This window comes from Tachypleus tridentatus, chromosome 5 (assembly GCF_004210375.1).
Source record: "Tachypleus tridentatus isolate NWPU-2018 chromosome 5, ASM421037v1, whole genome shotgun sequence".
NCBI lineage: Eukaryota > Metazoa > Arthropoda > Merostomata > Xiphosura > Limulidae > Tachypleus > Tachypleus tridentatus.
In genome coordinates this window covers 21,477,969-21,499,326 of record NC_134829.1, presented here as the reverse complement: position 1 = coordinate 21,499,326, position 21,358 = coordinate 21,477,969, and the positions used below count along the sequence as shown (strand labels likewise).

Genomic DNA, 21,358 nt, shown 5'->3' with positions numbered 1-21,358 from the left:
AAAATACTTGTTTCTATACCAGTATAGACATTTCATAAAGCCCTCCTCCTCACAAGCTTATAACATGGGGGTCATAGTTGACAGTAAGAACTTAACGAGTTATTTCGCCACCAAATAATTGAAAAAGCCAAGAAAGTTTTGGCAAATTTTCGAATCTAGCCGTTAAGGACAGCGGATCATAAAAACGATGACTTCTTCTAAGTCGAATATTTGCTTGGATTACATACGTTAACCTTTAAAAGAACACCTGTCCACGAAAAAACAAATAATAGTTATTTTAAGTTTTATAGTTTCAGAACTTCAAATGATACTTTTGTAGATAGAATATCTATTGAGGAGTTTGCATGAAATTAGCACTTGTGATCATAAAGAGCTAACGAAGTGTCAAAACTAAACAATCAGTTTCTTATCAAAACTTTAATAAAATACACATATATATGTAGAATATCATTAGAGCGTGCAATGTTATTCATTAAAAAGATAGTTTGCGACGTCTATCGAGTTTCTAAAGCTATTCGGTATTTAACTTTTTAGACCTCCAATTGTACATAAAAACGAGAGATTTTAACTTGGAAAAAGTTAATTTTCAAGAGTTACTTGTTCATTCTTTAGAAGCCACCTTTACATATCTTCTGTAATTAGTGAAAACGTTTTTAAGGTATTATTAAAATATTAAGCATGTGTAAAATGATATTATTACTCTTACATGTTATAAATATTTGGAAGTTTACGAAATATGTAAACAGATACCCATCCTCTGTACATGCCTCATTTTTGTTCACAGTTGCCTTAAGCACTTTAGAAACGTTGTACAACAAATCCCACTGTTTTGTTGTATAGTTCCTTACGAGAAGTGAGAAATAGAGGTCAAACTGGTAACGAACATCCATGGGTTCATTGATGAAGTTAAGTTCTTCAGACCAGCCTGGATGTACAACTAAGACTTTCAAAATTGGTCTAAGAATGCCCACGTCGTACAGCTAGAAAATCCAAATAGATTTATTTAAAACAAACCTCTCTGTCTTCACTTTATGAGGAGATTATTATATTTAAATAAAAGTTTCCATAATAATATTTGTTCACACATAATTACAAGTAGTATATTTTTCGCTTAACAAAACGAATTAAAATGACCCACTAAAATATATCCGAACATAACTAGACCATACAAAATCTCGAAAAATCAAGCATTATGTTTCATTCGAGTTATAATACGAGATCTTGTTTAATAATATTGATTTGGTATAAAGGACATCTATTAAAAACCAACAAAGCTGGTAAATTCAGCTTGTTTCACGATAAATTACAAAGACATAGCGTGATTGATCAGATCCATCGTAAAAGCCAAATACCAGGTAACTCATGAAAAAAATTACCGGAATAATATTTATAAATTTTTAACTCTCTTCTGAGCTGGAAATTTTATCTTAAACACTAGTTAAAAAGATTAATAATTTATCTAGTCCTCTAATCAACAGTCCTAAAATTTAAAACCTCCTAACGATATCTAAAATACCCAGTATATGGAAAGATGTTTGTTTATATTGAAGCAAAATCTATTCTCTGACCACTATGTGTGTCAAAACTCGGTTTTTCACGTTATTAATTTGCAAACATTCCTATGTGACACTGGTGGGTCATGTGTAAAGATGGTATATTATACACTCAAAATGTAATTTTAACGCAGTTTTTTGTCCCACATTTAGATGGTGCAGCGCTCACTAATATTATAAGTAGTGTAAAAATTAAATACTACCACACAAAACTTACTCAGGAATGTTTTTAAATGTGCTTGTGGAACAAGGCTAGATATCTCGGTATTATATCTTTTCACTGAAGTTTACTTTAGTTTGAAAAGCTATTTGTTACAAATTTCCTTTGTCTGGACAAACAACACCTTTTTAGGCGAAATAAAAATATATAAACATATCCTCACTTTAAACAAGGCCTTATTTGTAAATTCCATGTTGGTCACCATAAGAAGTCGAAGTTTATTGTTGGATTCTGTTACAGTATTCATTCTGTGGAGAGTTTTGTTAACAAGATGAACAGCGTTAGTTATGCCATCTGGCCTTTCCTCGTTAACTGTCAAGTGGACAAACCTTGGAGACAACTTCATCATCATTCTTAACATCACATTGGCTGGAAATCCTCCTTTATTAAAATAATTAGAAGTAATTTTTTTTCACCATTTGCTATTATATATTTCTCTAAAGACAAGTAAATATGTAGGTGGAAATATGAGTTAACTTTACCAAGATTGCACGAACTATGACAAAATATACATGTTTCCCAGACATATATATTACAAAGAAAAGAAGCGATACAAGAAATATATTTCTGAAATCAATTATAAAACGAAAAATAAAATTTTTTTATTAGCTACCATTAATTTCGTCGTGTAAAAGAATTACGTCACGAGACTTAGTAGAACTGATAACATCAGCAATAGCACTTGTTACATCATAGTCTCTTGTTCTGTCAATAAACATATTTCCGCCAGATGGCAGGTGACACAGTCCATGATTGATGACGAAATGTGGCAGCCCTGTTTTCAACATAAGGGACTTCAGTTGAATGGCTAGTGCACAGGAAGTAAACGAAACAACAGCGCGGACGCCATCTTGTATAATTTGTTTGACTGTGGAAAAGGTAAAGTTATAATCAAATCAGACAAACACGTTTTAATTAAAGAAAAATAAAATACAACTGGATAATAACAATGGGGGCAAATTAATTAGATTTATAAGTGATTATTGTTCGGTTAGGTTTGGTGCTTCAGCCACAGGTCGATAGTTTTTAATTTTGTTAACTAAACTTATTCTTAGCACAAAACATTAAATATTTTTTTATAATTAAATGAACAGCTATGATTCAATTCTTTCTTTGCAAGCATTAAGTAATAAAATTCATATCATGCTTGTACAAGATTCATGGGATGTTTCCAATAAAACGGTCTCTATTTGGTGCGGATGCAAACAAGTTGGAAACATTAAATGTTTTGTGTAAATTGGTCACGACAGAGAAATATATCAAACGTCAGAAGTTTATCCTCTAACAATTGTTGCTAAACATTGAACTGTTACAAAGGTAATGTATATGCTACATCCTATGCCCGAAATGACCAGGTGGTTAAGGCGTTCGTCTCGTAATCTCAGGGTCGCAGGTCCTTATCCTCGTCGCACAAAACATGTTTCCCCTTTCAGCCATGGGGGCGTTACATATCACGATCAATCCCATTATTCATTGGTAAAAGAGTAACCCAAGAGTTGGCGGTGGGTGGTGATGACTAGCCTTCTTCCCTCTAGTCTTACACTGCTAAATTAGGGACGGCTAGCACAGATAACCCTCATGTAGCTTTTACGAAATTCAAACCAAAATGTCATGTCCTAATGAAGTTATTGGAACCTATTATTTTCTCCTGTTTATATCAAAAACAACTGTTTACAATAATCTTTCAAACCTAATTTTCACTTCTATACTGTTTGTTTTATATCTCTAAAGGTCTGGAAATATTTATTTGCATTCTCATAAAAGCATTTCATTAAATTTCTCGATCAACAAACTATAGTGTGTTTATTTTTAGTATTACAAAATTAGTGAAAACAAATATCAAAGTTAGAGGTAAACAAGTGAAAAGAAAAGAAAAAGGTAGCATCTGATATTTTTCCATAAATTACTAATATTCAGCAGTGTAATATGAATTACCAGTATTTAACAATAACAACATGAATATAATTTTACTTGAATTATTTAGGGTACATTGTAGATCATATGATAGGGCAAAGTGTGTTGTTTATCGACTGTCTGTTTTTTTTCGTTACAGTTGTGATCCTACACTAATAACTTTATGGTCACGCTTTTTGAAGCAACGTCACAAAGCGCAGCTGGATACATAACAGAATGTGTATGTTAATTTACTATTCCATCAATAAACCACGTTGTGAAAGGTAACAGTTGGCGACCCCACCTCGTGAAATAGTAACACGAACTGGAACAATATAAGTGCAATACTGAAATGAGACATATTCTCAACTGGATAAAAAGGACTGTCTAGACCCAACGTTACTACACACAAACAAAACACTAAATAAATAAAGATCTTGCCTGTATTTTCGACTACTGTTAAATCAACTGGAATGAATGATCGAACTTCCAATTTATATTGCGGTAAGATATCTTGGCGTTCGTTCACGTACTTGGCAGTTGCGGTCAAAACTTGGAACAACATGGAACTGATAGTATTGTTCCGTTCAGCAATGAAACCTGTTCGATGAAAAGCTGTCTTAAGTGCAATGTGATGGAAACGGTTTTTAATCGTGATAGAAAGGCAGATACAGTAAGAGAGAGAGAGACACACACACATATAGATAAATAAATCACAGTGAATAACAGCTGTCCAATGATCGAGGGTAAAATAAGACTATTAAATTTTACACCAAAAGAATTTCTTTACTTTCATATACTTAACTTTTACTGATTTTCTAGCAAATTCTGTAACGGTAATAAGCTTTTTATAAAAATAACGGCGTATTTACAATAATACATAAACATACCTATTTTAAGATTTTCTGAGATATTGGTTGGAGTGACTTCAGGCAAGAAACAAAGAAAAGAGACACAGAGGACCGTAATAATCTGTACTGAAGACATCATAGAAATCAAGTCTTATGAATCTGCAAATAAGTGAAGGATAATTACCTTCCTTACTTATTTCAGTATAGGATATGTAATACTTCAATAATTCTAACTGTTCTCGAAAGAATCTTTGAAGAACGAAAACAAACACACAAAGAACTGGGAGTTAAATGTTACGCAATTTCAGTGATCATAATAAATATCAATTTCAAATTGGTTGAATATGTATTTGTTTGTTGTTAAACAGAAATATACGCAATGTGTTATTTTTTCTGTACGGGTTCGAATCCCCGCCACACCAAACATGCTTGACCTTTCAGCCCTGGAGACGTTATAACGCGTCGGTCAATCCCCCTATTCGTTTCGTTCACAAAAGAGTAGCCCAAGAGTTGGCGGTGGGTGGTGATGACTAGCTGTCTTCCCTCTAGTCTTACACTGCAAAATTAGAGATGGCTACACGGCTCGTGTAGCTTTGCGTGAAATTCAAACCAAACCAAACAGCCATTAATGAAAAGTTAAACTTTTATCAAATCTTTAAATAATACATCAAACTCAACACATTCCACATCTTGAGATTATTTCTAACGCACTACACGTGTAATTCTTCCTTTGTGTACGTGATATGTGATAAACGTTTGCTTAAATTTGCTTTGTTAAAAGAATAATTTTGAAGCGCGTACGTACACATTCAGACTAGTTCCACCTATGAACTTAGCGCGTGCAATAATTAATTTACCACCATGAACGTTCGTTTTCATTGTGCAGGACTAATTAATTTACTATGGAACCAAGACCAGGAACAGCTATAACATAGTAAAAAATGTAGTCATAGTTTTGACTAGGCGACTCTAATTGATTTAACGTAGAGGTGGTTTTGTTAAAATTTTAAAAACAAAGTTGTGACCACAATAAAATTAGCTATAAATAAAATGACTGCTTTTTAAGTAATTTCACGGCATAAACGTGTTTGTCGTAATATCGTCATTTCTAACACTGCCATGCTTTAAGATTCACGCAGAACAAGCACTAGAGGAACACTATTGTTGTACTAGCCTTCACTGTTGCGCAAGGGAGCGAAGTAAAAATTGGAGCTGAAGCGCTGTATTATACACGCAATCGTGTTGTTGATTTCAAGGTGTCGTATTCTTGTAAAAATTCTTACTATGCTCCCGCAACTGTATTAATTTCAACCCCAGAATGCGATAGACATCCAAGCCAGTGGATATGGAAGCAAATATATTAAGTTCATCTAAACAAGAAGATGCGAACTTAACGCAAGATCGTGAATTGTGCGATCACAAGAACTAAGGGCACTATTTTGATAGAATGTAAAATAACGCCCACAGTTCCTGAAAGCTTGCATTGTAAACAAATGAATTATACCAACTGTAATTCCGTTATGTATTACACAACTTCAGTCTTTCCTTTTCCTGTTTTCATCTAAACATACTAGGACAGTCGTGATATTAACACACCTGCTGTAGTTACCATGAAAGTAATGGTGTAATAGCGTAATTAAATCGCTATCTTGTACAACATCTAATTTAAAGATCTGTCTATATCTGTGTATCAGTATAAGTTTCTTAGTTTTAGGTGAAATTGATGATTCCCAGACAGGAAGCCACCTGGTGGAACCACCTGTTTTAACCACTACATTAGTGTATTATCTCTCGGTCAATGAAAAGATAATAAAACGATGTCACATAAGGGATGCTTAACGTAGCAATTTGTACTTTCGTGACGTCAGTGAAGCATGCGCATGCCATGAATCGCGAGAAAAGTATGCACGTTGTACGCTACGACACAACAAGATATGTCAGCTTCAAAAACAAGAAATAAAAATATTTGTTACTCTTAATTTAATCTTGAAACAGAACCCTTTCAGAGAGCCAGATGTGATACATCTAGTTAGTATAATTAATTAGCATATTTTCTGGTACATATCAGTATCACAGTAAATACTATAGATGTATAGTGGTAGTAGAAGCTGATAAACTACACTTTTCATCACTAACACTTTTTAATCCTTGAAATTTTGAAGCTCAATTCTTCTTGATTTTGTGGATTAGTAAAACCAAATATTTTCTGAAAACCACCACATTTTAACTTCTGCGTCTGTATTCCCTTCAAAACGTTCAATTTTCAATTTTCAGAACAAGCAACAAGTTTTGCAGACTGAAAGAATTTTCCCTTCTTCATGATGCCAAGTACAACATTCCATGCACCTTCATCATGCGGTACTTTGTAAATGTCACATCTCTGTATTCGTTCCACTGTTCGTATTTGTGACCGTAAGGATTATACACATCACAATTGTTAGTAAAGTGGTGTAATACATTAAAAGTACATTAACAATAATAACTGATAAACTTGGACAAGAACTCTTTGCATTCTACTCAGCCAGTAGTGTATTGTGTCTGTTGTGTTTGTTCAAATATTTATTTGTCAATTTTTACGCAGGGCTACATAGGGCTATATGCTGGGTCCACCGAGAATAATTAAACTCCGAATTTTAACGTTGCAAGTTTTATGAAAGTTTGTAATATAATAATGAAAACAATGTACAAAAGCCATGAACGTAAGCATTTCATAACATAGGAAAAAATCATATACAAATTTAGATACCCATATTCAGGTTTTTCTTGTAATCTCAGTGCAAGCTTCCTGTCCGAACAGGACACACTCAGTTATGAAGTATCACGTATGGTTAATCCTGTCTTTATTTAGTCATGATCAATAATGATATAGATGTGTTTGCCTTTGAATAAGAACAATACATTGTACAAATCGTTAATAACTTTCTACGAGATGTCTGGCATACTCAATCTTTACAGCAACAGAGAAAAGAAAGATAGATATAAATCGTTAATAACTTTCTACGAGATGTCTGGCATGCTCGTTGTTTACAGCAACAGAGAAAAGAAAGATATAAATCGTTAATAACTTTCTACGAGATGTCTGGCATGCTCGATGTTTACAGCAACAGAGAAAAGAAAGATATAAATCGTTAATAACTTTCTACGAGATGTCTGGCATGCTCGATGTTTACAGCAACAGAGAAAAGAAAGATATAAATCGTTAATAACTTTCTACGAGATGTCGGGCATGCTCGATGTTTACAGCAACAGAGAAAAGAAAGATAGATATAAATCGTTAATAACTTTCTACGAGATGTCTGGCATGCTCGATGTTTACAGCAACAGAGAAAAGAAAAACCCTGATTTTTCTTTGATAATAAGTCAGGTCACTCGAGATGAATGAGTTGGCATTCTGAAAGACATGAGGCTTGAAATGTAGTTCCTAATGAAGCTACTTCCGCTATTGCTTGTTATTGTTAAGTTCTTCATTAGAATTAGTTATTCAAGAATCGTCCTGATAATTATCAGATGCAACGATGTTTTGTAATTGCAATATGAAGGATATAAATACTGTTAACATGACTGAAATTACACTATGTAACAAAATTTTTATTTTTTCTAGTCCCTGGGCAGAAAGTGTTATTTCCCAATTGCTTATGCCTAAAGTAAATGGAAAAGACCTATTTTTCTTCTTAAACTTTGTTTTTGTGACGTGGGAACGTATAACGAAAACATGACGGGAGACGATATTTGGGGGTTGATACGTGAAAATACGTGAAACCTTTAGTATAAATACATGTAAATCTTGATTGATATGTTGTTTTATTCAGACCTTCTGTAAATAAAAATGTGTAAATTTGTCCGTTTTTACATAGAAAATAGGTTAATTTCTATATTTCATTATCCAGGTCACAAAAGCAAAGTTTGAAGGGTATAATGGTCATTTTCTGTACTTTCACAATATAAGCAATTACGAAATAACACATACCATCCAGGAACAAAATTTGTGTTACATAGTGTTATCACATGTCACTTACAAATGTCAATTTTTATTAAGTATATACTTTATTTCGAAGATAAACAACTTTGAGTCGTATATGTTTTTTTTTTTTTTTGTCAAATTTAACCTTTTTGTATTTTTGTACTTTTCCTAAGGCTTTCCTATTATTGTCAATATATTCATTGATGCAGTTTCAACCGAGAATGTCTCGTACTTAGCACAATATCCCTACATGTTACTTAAAACCAGATTAAATATATATAATGCGAGTAAGATAACTGTATTACGAATAACAATATAAAAACACCAGGAATAAAATTGCAAATGTTAATCATTTTTTTTCTCTAGTGGCTGGTTTAATTTTCTTAATTTTTGCTGGTTTTTTTTAATTAATAAGTAACAACATCTGTACCCTTATAAACAAAATTGTTGTTCGTTGAATTTTGCGCAAAGATTCACGAGGTCTCTTTGAAATGATAAACTACAAATTATTTATCTCCTCAACACCATGTAGAGAAAATATTAGAGTAATATTTAGGTGTTACTTTTATATACCACTTAAAGTGACGAACACAATCATTTTGTTTTTGTTTTTCATAGTAACGTGAAGTGAACCTCGAACCACATGGCCGGAGACGTTAACTATAAGAACGTGTTCAACTCTAAAGTAAAGATATGTACATCAATGCTGTATTGTTGATAAGAGCTTTCGGAAACATTTTGCGTTTTGTTGAACATTTCAGACAGTTCTGAGAAAAAGAAATACATAAATACAAACTGGAGTAATAATAATTATTACGTGAGGAATATAACGAGTCATTTTTATTTAGATACGTACTAAATAATTTATATTTTATATTTTCATCCACTCGGTGAGGAAAATAAGGTATCATTTTATCATTTTAACACTGCTTACTTATATTAAAGTTTTCTTTAAAGTTGTTTTTAAGTAGCATACAATTGATTTTACGTTCTACAAGAAGCGTGGTTTCTCATCAAGCCTTGCAAAAGTTGTTTATCTCTTAATTCACTTGTCTTTATCTCTAAGGTATTTGTCAGAAACACATAAATTCAGTGTTATACATGCAACTTTAATAAATAATTCAGGCTGTCTTATTATTTTAAATATTGCTTCCATGTTTTTTAAACACTTTAATTTTAAGTCAGTTTAATCTTTTGTCGCTTGAATTTACCATTTTCGTTATCTTTCTTTTGAATTTCGCGCAAAGCTACTCGAGGGCTATCTGCGCTAACCGTCCCTAATTTAGTAGTGTAAGACTAGAGGGAAGTCAGCTAGTCATCACCACCCACCGCCAACTCTTGGGCTACTCTTTTACCAACGAATAGTGGGACTGACTGTCACACTATAACGCCTCCACGGCTGAAAGGGCGAGCATGTTTGTTGCGACGGGGATTCGAACCCGCGGCCCTCAGATTACGAGTCGCACGCCTTAACTCACCTGGCCATGCCGAGTCTCACATCTGGCTCAACACATTTGCCATTTGCAGTTCTCATGATCATGTAAATTACTATTATTTTTGCATGAATAAAGTTTCTGAATATGCAGTTATTACGTGAGGAACATAATGAGTCATTTTCATCCTGCTCATCTAGTAATTATACTGCTGTGGGACCTCAACAAGATCTGCCTCTTACGATCACACAAGAAGAGCTAAACGATCTGATTCATGACTTGTCACTATGAAAGCACCATGGGGAACATCTTGACTTTTGTTTACAGCATGCAAAATACTTTGTGTTTCTGTACAAATGCTGATGCACTTATGGAATAATTGCATGTTAAGCATCACCATCCTCAAGGAGTGGATACTTTGTATCGACTCATCTAAGGTTAGTCTCAAAGCTGTACTTTTGCGCAATGGGAACACTAAACCATCTATTCCTATGCTCATGTTGTGAACATGAAAGAAACTTATCAACTCATGTATATTACATTTGAGAACATCAAATATGATCATCATTGTTGTAACGTAGATGGTGATGTAAATGTTATTGCACTCGTACTGGTCCTGCAGAATGGGTATACCAAATATGTTTGCTTTATATGATAAGCTAAGATGATAAAACCATTTCAAAAAGAAGAAATGACCAATGAAAGAAAACTACAAACCAGGGAAACATAATACTGAGCATCAACTTTAGTGAATCCTCAAAATGTTTTTTTTTATGCTCCCACTCCCTATTAAGCTGGGACTTATGAATAATTTTGTAAAAGTTATGAAGAATGGTAGTAAAATAGTTTCAGATATGAGTCTGAAAAGTTTTCAAAAGTCAGTGAAGAAAAAATGAAAGGAGATACCTTTGTTGGGAAGTGTTGATGAATTACGATTTTGAAACAGTTCTCAATCAGAGAAAAACATGCTGTCTGGAAATCATTCAAGTTTGTTGTTAAAACTTCTTAGGAAATCACAGAAATAAAAATTATGAAACAATGATATCAGGAATGATGGAATCTTGCGATGATGGGAGATTACTATTGATTCTTACAACGTGAAACTGAGAACATATAGAAAAGGCCCAAGAAGTCAAGCAGATATTTTGTAGCAACAAATGAAACTTAATACCGTGATGAAAGTTTTTAATATAACCTGAATGTTTTTTCGGTGTAAAAATCTAACTATTCATATTGCTGTTTTCAAACTTGTATTGTAATTATGTGTAGTTTTTGATTATTTTTAAACTCGTGTGTTTTTGTGTGTTTTTATCATAGCAAAGCCACATCGGACTATCTGCTGAGCCCACCGAGGGGATACGAACCCCTTATTTTAGCGTTTTAAATCCGTAGACTTACCGCTGTACTAGTGGGGGTGGGAGCATTTTTAAACGCAATTTTCAAATCATAAGGTTATTAAAGGAAAAGCTATTTTCACGATATATAAGAATATTTTGAATAAATATATCATAAGTGAGAAACTAAAGGCTGTCAGTAATTTTCAATATGATTTTTAGAATAAGCGCCATCTAATTACTGAGTTCCATTTTTTCCAGGAGCGTAAAAAAAAAGTTGTTAATCTGTCTTACTTATGATCAACAAAGTACCTGTATATATGCAGTTAAAACATATTTTTAAAACAGAAAAAAAGTTTATTATTTTTCTGTACAAATAGAATACAAATCACGTGAGCTGCCTCTGTATTTTTACTTTAAATTGATTTCTCTCTTTCTCTCCCTCTGTGTGACAAACTTCGCGAAAATATTGTTGTGCAATAAACTACCTCTGACCTGGCGTGACAATATGTGGATCGTGAATTTGAATCGCAGTCACCGAACATTCTCGTCCTTTCAGCATGGGATCATTATAATATGACGGCTAATTCGCTGATAAAAGAGTAGCCTAAAACTAGCGGTGGATGATATTTAGTCCATCACCGGGCCCGGCATGACCAAGCGTGTTAAGGCGTTCGACTCGTAATCCGAGGGTCGCGGGTTCGAATCCCAGTCGCACCAAACATTCTCGCCTTTTCAACCGTGGGAGTGTTATAATGTGATGGTCAACCCACTATTCGTTGGTAAAAGAGTAGTCCAAGAGTTGGCGGTAGGTGGTGATGACTAGCTGCCTTCCTTCTAGTCTTACACTGCAAAAATAGGGACGGCTAGCGCAGATACCCCTCGAGTAGCTTTGCGTGAGATTCAAAAACAAAAAATACAAAAGTCCATCACTGTTAAATTAATGACAGTTAATGCCTTCGATTAGATTTGAGTGAAATTCAAAAAACAAACAAAAGATTTACTTCTAGTCGTTTTAGTACTTTCTCGATAACTAATTTCAGTTTTTGATGGCTACTCTACATACATAACTCAAGCCTTAGCCTGTCTTAATGAAGGTTCTTGTGGATTACTTTACGATTAAGAAATGCCATATATACGTATTGAGAAAACATATGCAATAGCTTAAAAGCTATTATGTAAGAAACAAAAAATCAAGCACAAAAATGTGATCACCTTTCACTTCTGAGTGTTCTGTCTAGTCTTTTTTTCTCACTGGACAAGTAGATAGGCATGGAGCTACGACTGTCTTTACTAACCCTGAATTCTGGCAATATCTCAATAGTGAACCACCCACTGAACATAAAACGACCCGCTTACTTTACGCATGTGTTCTAGTAATACTTTATTTAAGGAGTCGCACATTTTTTATTCACGAGCTTGAGCACGCAGCCCATCAACGTGTCAAGCAATGATGTGAAGCTGCTACACCAGTTTCCCACATTATTGACATGAAATGTCAATAGTATTATTAAAAGCTAAAGAAACAAAGAAACATTTATTGATCGGTAACGTGTTATAGATTAAGACATAATATTTTTAGTCACGTCTTTTTTTTTCTGCTGGCCCTAATACCAGTTTCCAATAAGGTGTAATTAAAATAATCAATTTTATAACCAAAACATTAACAATTAATAATCAAGTCATATTTTTACCATTCCGGCATGGCCAGGTGGTTAAAGCACTCGACTCCTAATGCAAGGATCACGGGTTCGAATCCCCTTCACATCAAACATGTTCGTCCTTTCAGTCGTGGGGACATTATAATATGACGGTGAATTCCACTATTCGTTGGAAAAGAGTATCCCAAGAGTTGGCGGTGGGTGGTCGTGACTAGCTGCCTTCCCTATAGTTTAACACAAGTCTAAAGAATTAACACAGTGAAACACTAGTATAAAAAAATAACCCAACCAGCGGCTCAACAGTTAGAGGGCTTCTAATGCTAAAATGCAAGGTTTGATCCCACGTGGTAAACAGAATACACGTAGCCCACATTTTAGCTCTGTGCTTTCTAACAAATAAACACCTACAAATTTTAATATCTTTCTTTGAACTACGATAACATCAAACTCTTTTTATTCCATCTTTTTTATATATTTTAAATCAAAAGACATTCACCAAGATCTATTTAAACGAAAGTGGACTTCCGAACCAGTGATAAATCGGTGATGTTGTCAATCATATACTTATTGTCTGTCTCAGAAACTGACGTTCAGTAGTGATGTTGGAGAAATTGGAAGTTTTATAATTCATCTGTCTGTAGATATTTGCATTTTGGGCAGATTACGAAAGAAATAACCTATCCTCTTTTATTATATATATATCTCATTTTAATAAGAAACTCCAATAAACTTTAAGACCTTTCTTAGAAAACGTAGTTGTATGCTGAATTTAAAGTTGGGATGTTAGACCATAACACCCTACTAGGACATACCATTTATCACAAGTTTCAAAATATAGTATATTTGATAATTGCTGCATACAAGTAATGGATTCTATTTTGGAATTACAAAGCCAACCAGCTACGTTAATTGCTTAATCACATATATTGATCTGATTTTAAATTATTCAACATAGCATTTGATCTAACATTGTGTGTGCCTAGTTGTACATGCGAATTACATTTTATATTATTCATTATATAAGTAGCCCTAACGTTGTGTGCCTACTTTATAAATGCGATTTGCATTCTGCACGCTTAATTTTACACACACATGTAATTCTAACATCGTATACTAAATTATACAGGAAACATAAATGATACATTAGATATGTGTACAATTTTAATTCAACGTGAAATGTCACGTGCATATACTTTATTATAAGAAAAGAAACATAAACTACTTACTTGGTGTCATTTTGATAAGCATTAAATCGCAAATATTCATATGGTTGAAACAATTAATTTTTCACACCTGAACGACACTTTATACAAACAACAAGCGAAACGGCTAGATCAGAGACCTTGTATATGGTTTAGGCATAATGTTCTTCATTTGGAAAGGCAGACTATCAAGAAGGCAATTAGTCTGAAGAGGCTCTTCTTAGTTCACAGTTGGTGCACATGTTACAACTCCGAGGCCCGTGTAATCCAGCTCGACTCTTCAGAGCATCCAGAACAGAATGAGTCAAATAATAAAGTTAAACAACTCACTTTTTTTTCATGTGATTTTATTTCATAACTCAAAAGTGTTGTACTACGACAAGGATAATTCGGAAAATTTGAAATTAAATTAACCTTTTATGACTGCTTTTCATCACTCTGGCCACTTTTAAAAACATGTGGTTGTATAGATAAACACCTACATTTATTTTGGACACGGAACTAACTATAGGTGTTTCATTTACCTCTAAAGTTGCTTTCAAAACGTAATATTTTCCTTTTGTCTGTCTTTCGTTTTGTAGAACTGAATATTTGAACTATTCCATAAGCTCATTCTATAACTAACTCACAATATCTATTTAATGCATAGATAATAAGTAAATAAAATATATTTTAAAGATGCAACAACTGACATTTTAATAGCACTTGTAGCAGCAGGTTTCCACTTAAGTAGGAGAGTGCTCATCGATTGTACTGTTAGGGGCATAAATTATAATGAATATTGTATTATTGGACATGTTCTTCCATTCTGTGAGCTTACATATTTATAAGGAAAAACAATATACATATATACATACGCACACACACGCTTATATGTTTTGAGATAGTTTAGAAAATTACGTCTTCCAATATTAACGTTAATCAATTATTCATATTTCTGTCTCGCATTTAATCTTGTACAGCCTGTAAACATGTTCGATTTACATTTTAAAATACATGTTTTTGTGTGTTTTTTTACAAACAACTAAAAGATTTTTGTAACTGAAAAGTTGCAAGTCCTTAAAGTCTTATAGCGTTTAAAGACAATCATGTTTCTGTTTATTAAATTCTGTTTGTTTCCAATGTTCATTACCTTCCACTAATCTTCCCTTTTTCAGCCAATGACGAGTACCATCAAGTGCTGTCAAAGTATTTCACTAACATCGATTCATTAAAGTCTAACAGAATCTAAAAACTACAATATGTTTTTGTTTGTTTTTGTTTTTGAATTTTGCACAAAGCTACTCGAGGGCTATCTGTGCTGGCCGTCCCTAATTTAGCAGTGTAAGACTAGAGGGAAGGCAGCTAGTCATCACCACCCACCGCCAACTCTTGGGCTACTCTTTTACCAACGAATAGTGGGATTGATCGTCACATTATAACGCCCACACGGCTGAAAGGGCGAGCATGTTTGGCGTGACCGGAATGCGAACCCGCGACCCTCAGATTACGAGTCGCACGCCTTAACACGCTTGGCCATGCCGGGCCTCAATATGTTTTTAATTATACTCATGGTCGCTTGAGTACGGGTGTGTGGTTATAACAATTTTGTTGGGATCTCTCAGAATTTAACTTTATAATTAAGCCAAACAAGGTTCAACAGTATTTATTATCAGGCTGTTGCATATTAAATGCCGGGTTTTATGTGCAAATTGGAAACTCGATTTTTAGTGGCTGAAAGAGAAGAATTATCGTAAATTTGTCAGAATAATACAGTATGGTGTATGTTTCATTTCAAGCTCATTTTATTTTTCTTAGTTCAAAAATTAAATTTTATTTCTATTGATTTTTGTCATCATGGATAAAATTGATATTCGTGTAATTTTCTTGTGTGAGTTCAAGCTTGGTCACAATGCGGCAACAGCATCTCGTAGTATCAATCATGCTTTTGATTATGGCACGGTTAATAAGAGCACAACACAGCATTGGTTTAGGGGATTCCATTCTAATGATACAAGTCTAGAAAATGAGCCTCGGGGGCCGCCCTCAAACAGCAATTAATGAGGAAGAATTGAAGGCCTTAGTTGAATCAGATACCCACCAAACCGTGAGGGAACTGTTTGTTCTTTGAATTTCGCGCAAAGCTACTCGAGGGCTATTGTGCTAGCCGTCCCTAATTTAGTAGTGTAAGACTAGATGGAAGGCAGCTAGTCACCACCACCGACCTACTCTTTTACTAACGAACAATGGGATTGACTGTCACATTATAACGCCCCCACAGCTGAAAGGGCGAGCATGTTTGGTGCGACCGTGATTCGAACCCGCGACCCTCGGATTGCCAGGCCGTGAAAGAACTTGCCACAAACCTAATGTTCATTATTCAACAGTTTTCAGATATCTTGAAACAATAGGCAATGTAAAAATGCTCCATAGAAGGGTACTTCACATGTTGACTGAACACCATCAAATAATACGAGTTGAAATTTGTTTTCCACTTCTTACTTGCAACAAAAACTCCCTGTTTCGTCTTAGAATTGTCGCCTGTGATGAAAAATGGATTATTTACGACAGTCGACGACGATCCAGACAATAGCTTGACTATGATAAAGCACCAAAACATATGTCAAAACTTCACCCTAACAATCTTATGGTCAGTGTTTGGTGGTCGACAGTAGGTGTGATCCATTATTCGTTCTTAAATCCAGGGGAAACAATCACAACAGAAAAGTATTGATGTGAACTTCAAATTATGCATCAAAAGTTGTCACCAACACATCCAGCAATAGCCAATCGCAGTATACATTTACTGCTTCATGACAATACTCGGCTTCGTGTCTCACGTGTCACTCTCCAAAATTGTTTGTTTGTTTTGGAATTTTGCGCAAAACTACACGAGGGCTATCTGTGCTAGCCGTCCCTAATTTTGCAGTGTAAGACTAGAAGGAAAGAAGCTAGTCACCACCACCCACCGCCAATTCTTGGGCTACTCTTTTACCAACGAATAGTGGGATTGACCGCCACATTTAGAACCTCCCCATGAGCGAAAGGTCGAGCATGTTTGGTGTGACTGGGATTCGAACCCGCGACCCTCAGATTACGAGTCGAATGCCTTAACTTACCTGGCCTTTCCGGGCCACTCTCCAAAAACTAAAAGAACTTCATAATGAAATTGTATCCCATTCACCATATTCAACACATCTTTCCTTTACAGATAATAACTGTTTTAAACATCTGGACATTTTTAAAAGAAAAACAAAACGATTGCAAACCAAAGGTTAATTAAAAGTCCTTTGGAAAACTTCATTGCATCAAAGGATGTCTAGTTCTTTAAAGATGGCATTTTTAAAGTTACACTCGTTGTCACAAGTGTACTGAGTCTAACGGAGATTATCTTGATTAAATAAATTAAACAGCAAAAAAATACATTTTTTTTACATTTTTCTTTACAAATCCGACATTTCATATGCAACAACCTGATAATTACAGATTGAGCAATACGAAAACACAAGAGACAAGTAGCTAATATAAGAAATACTAATTTTATTACTTAAAATCATATAAATATACATATAAAGAAGTGACAACGAAGTTTTCTGTTAAATGGCCAAGTAAATGTTTTTGAAAGAGCATGCAGTAAGAGCATGTTACTAAATTATTAGAAAAATAACAGGTTTATGTGAAACGACTTAAATCACTTTCTTTCATACCGACACAGAAGCAAGCATGTTTTTCAATGAGACATCCAATTACTGGTTATTTGCTTTTCTCTTAATCAGAGGTCCCATTCGATTCGTTCCCGTTTTTAATTCAATCCTGATTATACTTGATTCCACTGATCAAAAATAAATAGAACCATTTGAAACTTAAAATTATGCTCAACTAGTTTTATACTTATATTTACAGACTGCTATTGGAAGTTTTGACGATATTCGTCTGATTTATTATTTTAAGCTGTGGTCTTATTTACTTAATAATCTATCTGTCGAATCTGTATATCTGACTGAATATTTATATGCTAATAATATCTTTTTATTAGTCTTTCTGTTTATCTATTTATTTCTATGCCTATTCATATACCAACTACAATAATATGGTTGTTGTTAGATAGGAATGGTCTAGCCAAAGTAAAACCTTACAACAAAGGGTAAGCAAATAAGCAAAGAGGTAAAACTTCCAAACAGTTTTTAAAAAACGTGTTCATGTTTTTGAAGTGTTTAAGAGAATAAAGTCTCCCTCTAGCGGGATGGAGACCTTCTATCCAGCTATTTAGCATCTTATCGCAAAACCAAAGGAATATATATACCACTATGTTTTAAAACCTAAGAACAGATGGGGCATTTTCAGCTTACAACGTTGCATATCACTACCATCTTTGATTTCTGCAGAAAATATCAGAACAGAGCTGCTAACGGTTAACAAAGACAAGAATACAAAGAAAATACTAGTAGTTTATAGACATGCCAAAACGTTTTCACTGGCAGTATAACAGTAAGCAATAACACAACCAAACGTGGTAATCTTCAAGAGAAAAAAAATGTTCATTTGACGTTAAGAACAAAACTACATAGTGGGGTATCCGTTCTCAGACCACTAGAGGTATCGAAACCCGGTTTCTAGTTTTGAAAGTCCGTAGTCATGTTACTATACCACAGGTGGGAGGAAAAAACATTAGTTAATGTATTGTGTTACTGCAACGATTCACAATAGGTTATCTGGAGTCTGCCGGGTCTTTTCTTGTAAGTCCTTAAAATTATCGCTGATCATGCTCAATGTAACAAATTTCTTTAACTGAATTTTAACCACAGTTGTTCGTTTTAGATCTAATAATCATTTGTTTTAACTTGTTTGTTTATAATCTCTTCACATGTGTTTTTCTCATCTTCAAAATTAAAAGAACGTTTCGCATAGATGATACCATTTGCATTTCACTTTAAAGGTTCATACAGAAATAATGCTCTATACATTTGGGGAGGGGAGATGTTTTAGACAGTAGTGAAGATACTGTAAAGCTGATATTCATACCACAATCAGTTCATAGTATTAATATAAAACGACAAGCAAAACTCTTATACAGATAGAACGTTAGTCTATAGAATTTATAATATAGAGTGGAAATCTCTGAAGGTTAATATTTACTTAGGATCTGTAAAGCAAAACCTTACATAAATAGACCCTTAGTCTTTAGAATTTATAATATATAGTGGAAATATCTGAAGGTTAATATGCATTTAAAATCTGTAAACATTTTGCACGATACGTACATGTTGTTGACTTTATATTACTTCACAGATGTAAATCGTGTTCTAAAGACACACACCACAAACACACTGCATATATATATATTATAACTATAAATTTTAAGCCATAAACAAAACACGTTAAAATTGAACAAAATACGCTGCATATATTTTTTTAAATATCCTAGGGTACAAGCTACAACGTGGGATTATAAAATTTATCCTAGGTTTTGGAAGTGACTGAAAAAGTAGTGCCCACATTGCGGTGCGGATACATCATCCATCAGTCTTAACCTTCAGTTCGCTAGTCTTACATAAAAAGATTAGAAATTCAGAAATATGAGAGCGAGATGTGGGTGCTCAAGCCCACAACGTTCCACATCTGTATCACCATTCACTGCCTGCAAATAGTTGTGGGAAGGTGACTATTCTCCAAAGTTAAAATAAGAATAAGAAAAAGATGAACATAAAAAGATGAAAAATAAATGAATAAACAAAATGAAATAAAAAATAAAATATAAAATAAGGAGAGGTTGGAATTTGTTGTTTTTAACACGTACCTTCCTCATGATTTTGTTTATCTGTTTGGCTTCATTTGGATGTAATGATTTAATTTCACTAATATATTTGCTTGTTTGTTTTGAATTTCGCGCAAAACTACACGGGAGCTATCTGCGTTGGCCATCCCTAATTTAGAAGTGTAAGACTAGAGGGAAGGCAGCTAGTCTTCACCACTCACCGCCAACTCTTGGGCTACTCTTTTACCAACAAATAGTGGGATCGATCGAACTTTATAACGCCCCCACGGCTGAAAGGGCGAGCATGCTTGGTGTGATGGGAATTCGAACCCGCGACCCTGGGATTACGAATCGAGTGCCCTAACCACTTGGCCATGCCGGGTCTTCACTAATATATATATATATTGGCCTAAGTTACATATAGTAGTTAATAAAGTTTTTGACTAAAAGAAAATACTGGGTAACTTAATTCACCTTTTTCTAAGTAAAGATGCCCAAAATGTGTGACTAAAAGCTAAATATCAGTCTGAAGTAGTCTCACAGAAAAGTTTAACTTAATAATTAGTGGTAATGGTACGCTAGCTTGTGCTCAATTTTTCAGAGCAAGGAGATTCAAAAGAATTATATGCTTACTTACCAAACCACGTAAGTGAAGCTTTAAATCATATCAGATTCTTAGTCCAGATGAGACGTTTGTGTGATGTCACTCAGTCCACTTCTCCAGGTGAAAAAAACACACGAAAAAAATGGAATGAAAGCAAAAACGTTATTTCAATTTTACGTAGGTCTGAGAACTGACGATCGAATTGTGTGGCGTTCTATATTAACAGGTACAGCTGGTCGTTGACTGTATTTATCAATAGTGTTTTCGCATTTATGGCTCCTTGCAGTGTTTGTTTCAAGTCACATCACCTTGAGATCATCGTGAGAAACAGACAACTGTGAAGAAAACTCATTTTATAAAGTGTGTCACGAGATGGCGCCGTGTAAAGGAAGTTTTTTTTTCAAGCATTATTGTCGTTATTGATGTTAAAACTTCAGTTATTGAATAGAAAAGTAATAAAAGTTTTGTTAACACCTTACGACATTTTTTATTAAATATAGTACGCCACCAAAATTTATTCTGTTTTAGTGGAGAAATAAATTTGCATGTAGCAGTACTAACTGGAAAATAGATGGTGAGAATCGGCTTAAAATCATTTATCATTCTTGAGACATGGCAGTGAAGTTAATCAGTTTTGTCTTAGACATGTATTTATATCACGTAAAGTAGAATAGAAACATGTCAGAAGATATGCTTTCATGTCTGAGTTACTAATGTTTCATTACGTTATCAAAAAAACACTGAATAGCGTGTTATACTGTAAATTTATCGTACATTTAGAGCATAATAAACACTTACAGGTAAACAACACGTGAAAGACGTAGAAGCAACTTTGAAAGCACCAAAACATATTATTATGTTGAATAAAATATGTGAAAATACCCATTAGAATGTGCTAATAAAATCTTTTAA

At 34.1% G+C, this 21,358-nt stretch overlaps 1 protein-coding gene across 5 annotated transcripts in view; it reads right to left on the bottom strand.

The window, feature by feature from the left end:
- Nucleotides 1–20,753, bottom strand: part of LOC143250681 (putative glutamate receptor) — a 40,847-nt gene extending 20,094 nt beyond the window's left edge. The window contains exons 1-8 of one of the 5 annotated variants that reach the window (XM_076501577.1): nt 20,480–20,753; nt 14,133–14,386; nt 12,940–13,130; nt 4,557–4,676; nt 4,108–4,266; nt 2,387–2,641; nt 1,937–2,154; nt 768–980 (exon numbers count right to left, since the gene is read on the bottom strand). In XM_076501577.1, the coding sequence (XP_076357692.1) occupies nt 768–980; nt 1,937–2,154; nt 2,387–2,641; nt 4,108–4,266; nt 4,557–4,656 (945 nt within the window). In that variant the 5' untranslated portion in view covers nt 4,657–4,676; nt 12,940–13,130; nt 14,133–14,386; nt 20,480–20,753. Of the gene's footprint in view, nt 1–767; nt 981–1,936; nt 2,155–2,386; nt 2,642–4,107; nt 4,267–4,556; nt 4,677–12,460; nt 12,604–12,939; nt 13,131–14,132; nt 14,387–20,479 lie in introns of those variants that run through there. The other 4 variants (XM_076501578.1, XM_076501579.1, XM_076501580.1 and 1 more) reach the window with 4 other exon arrangements.
- Nucleotides 20,754–21,358: the final 605 nt, after the last annotated feature.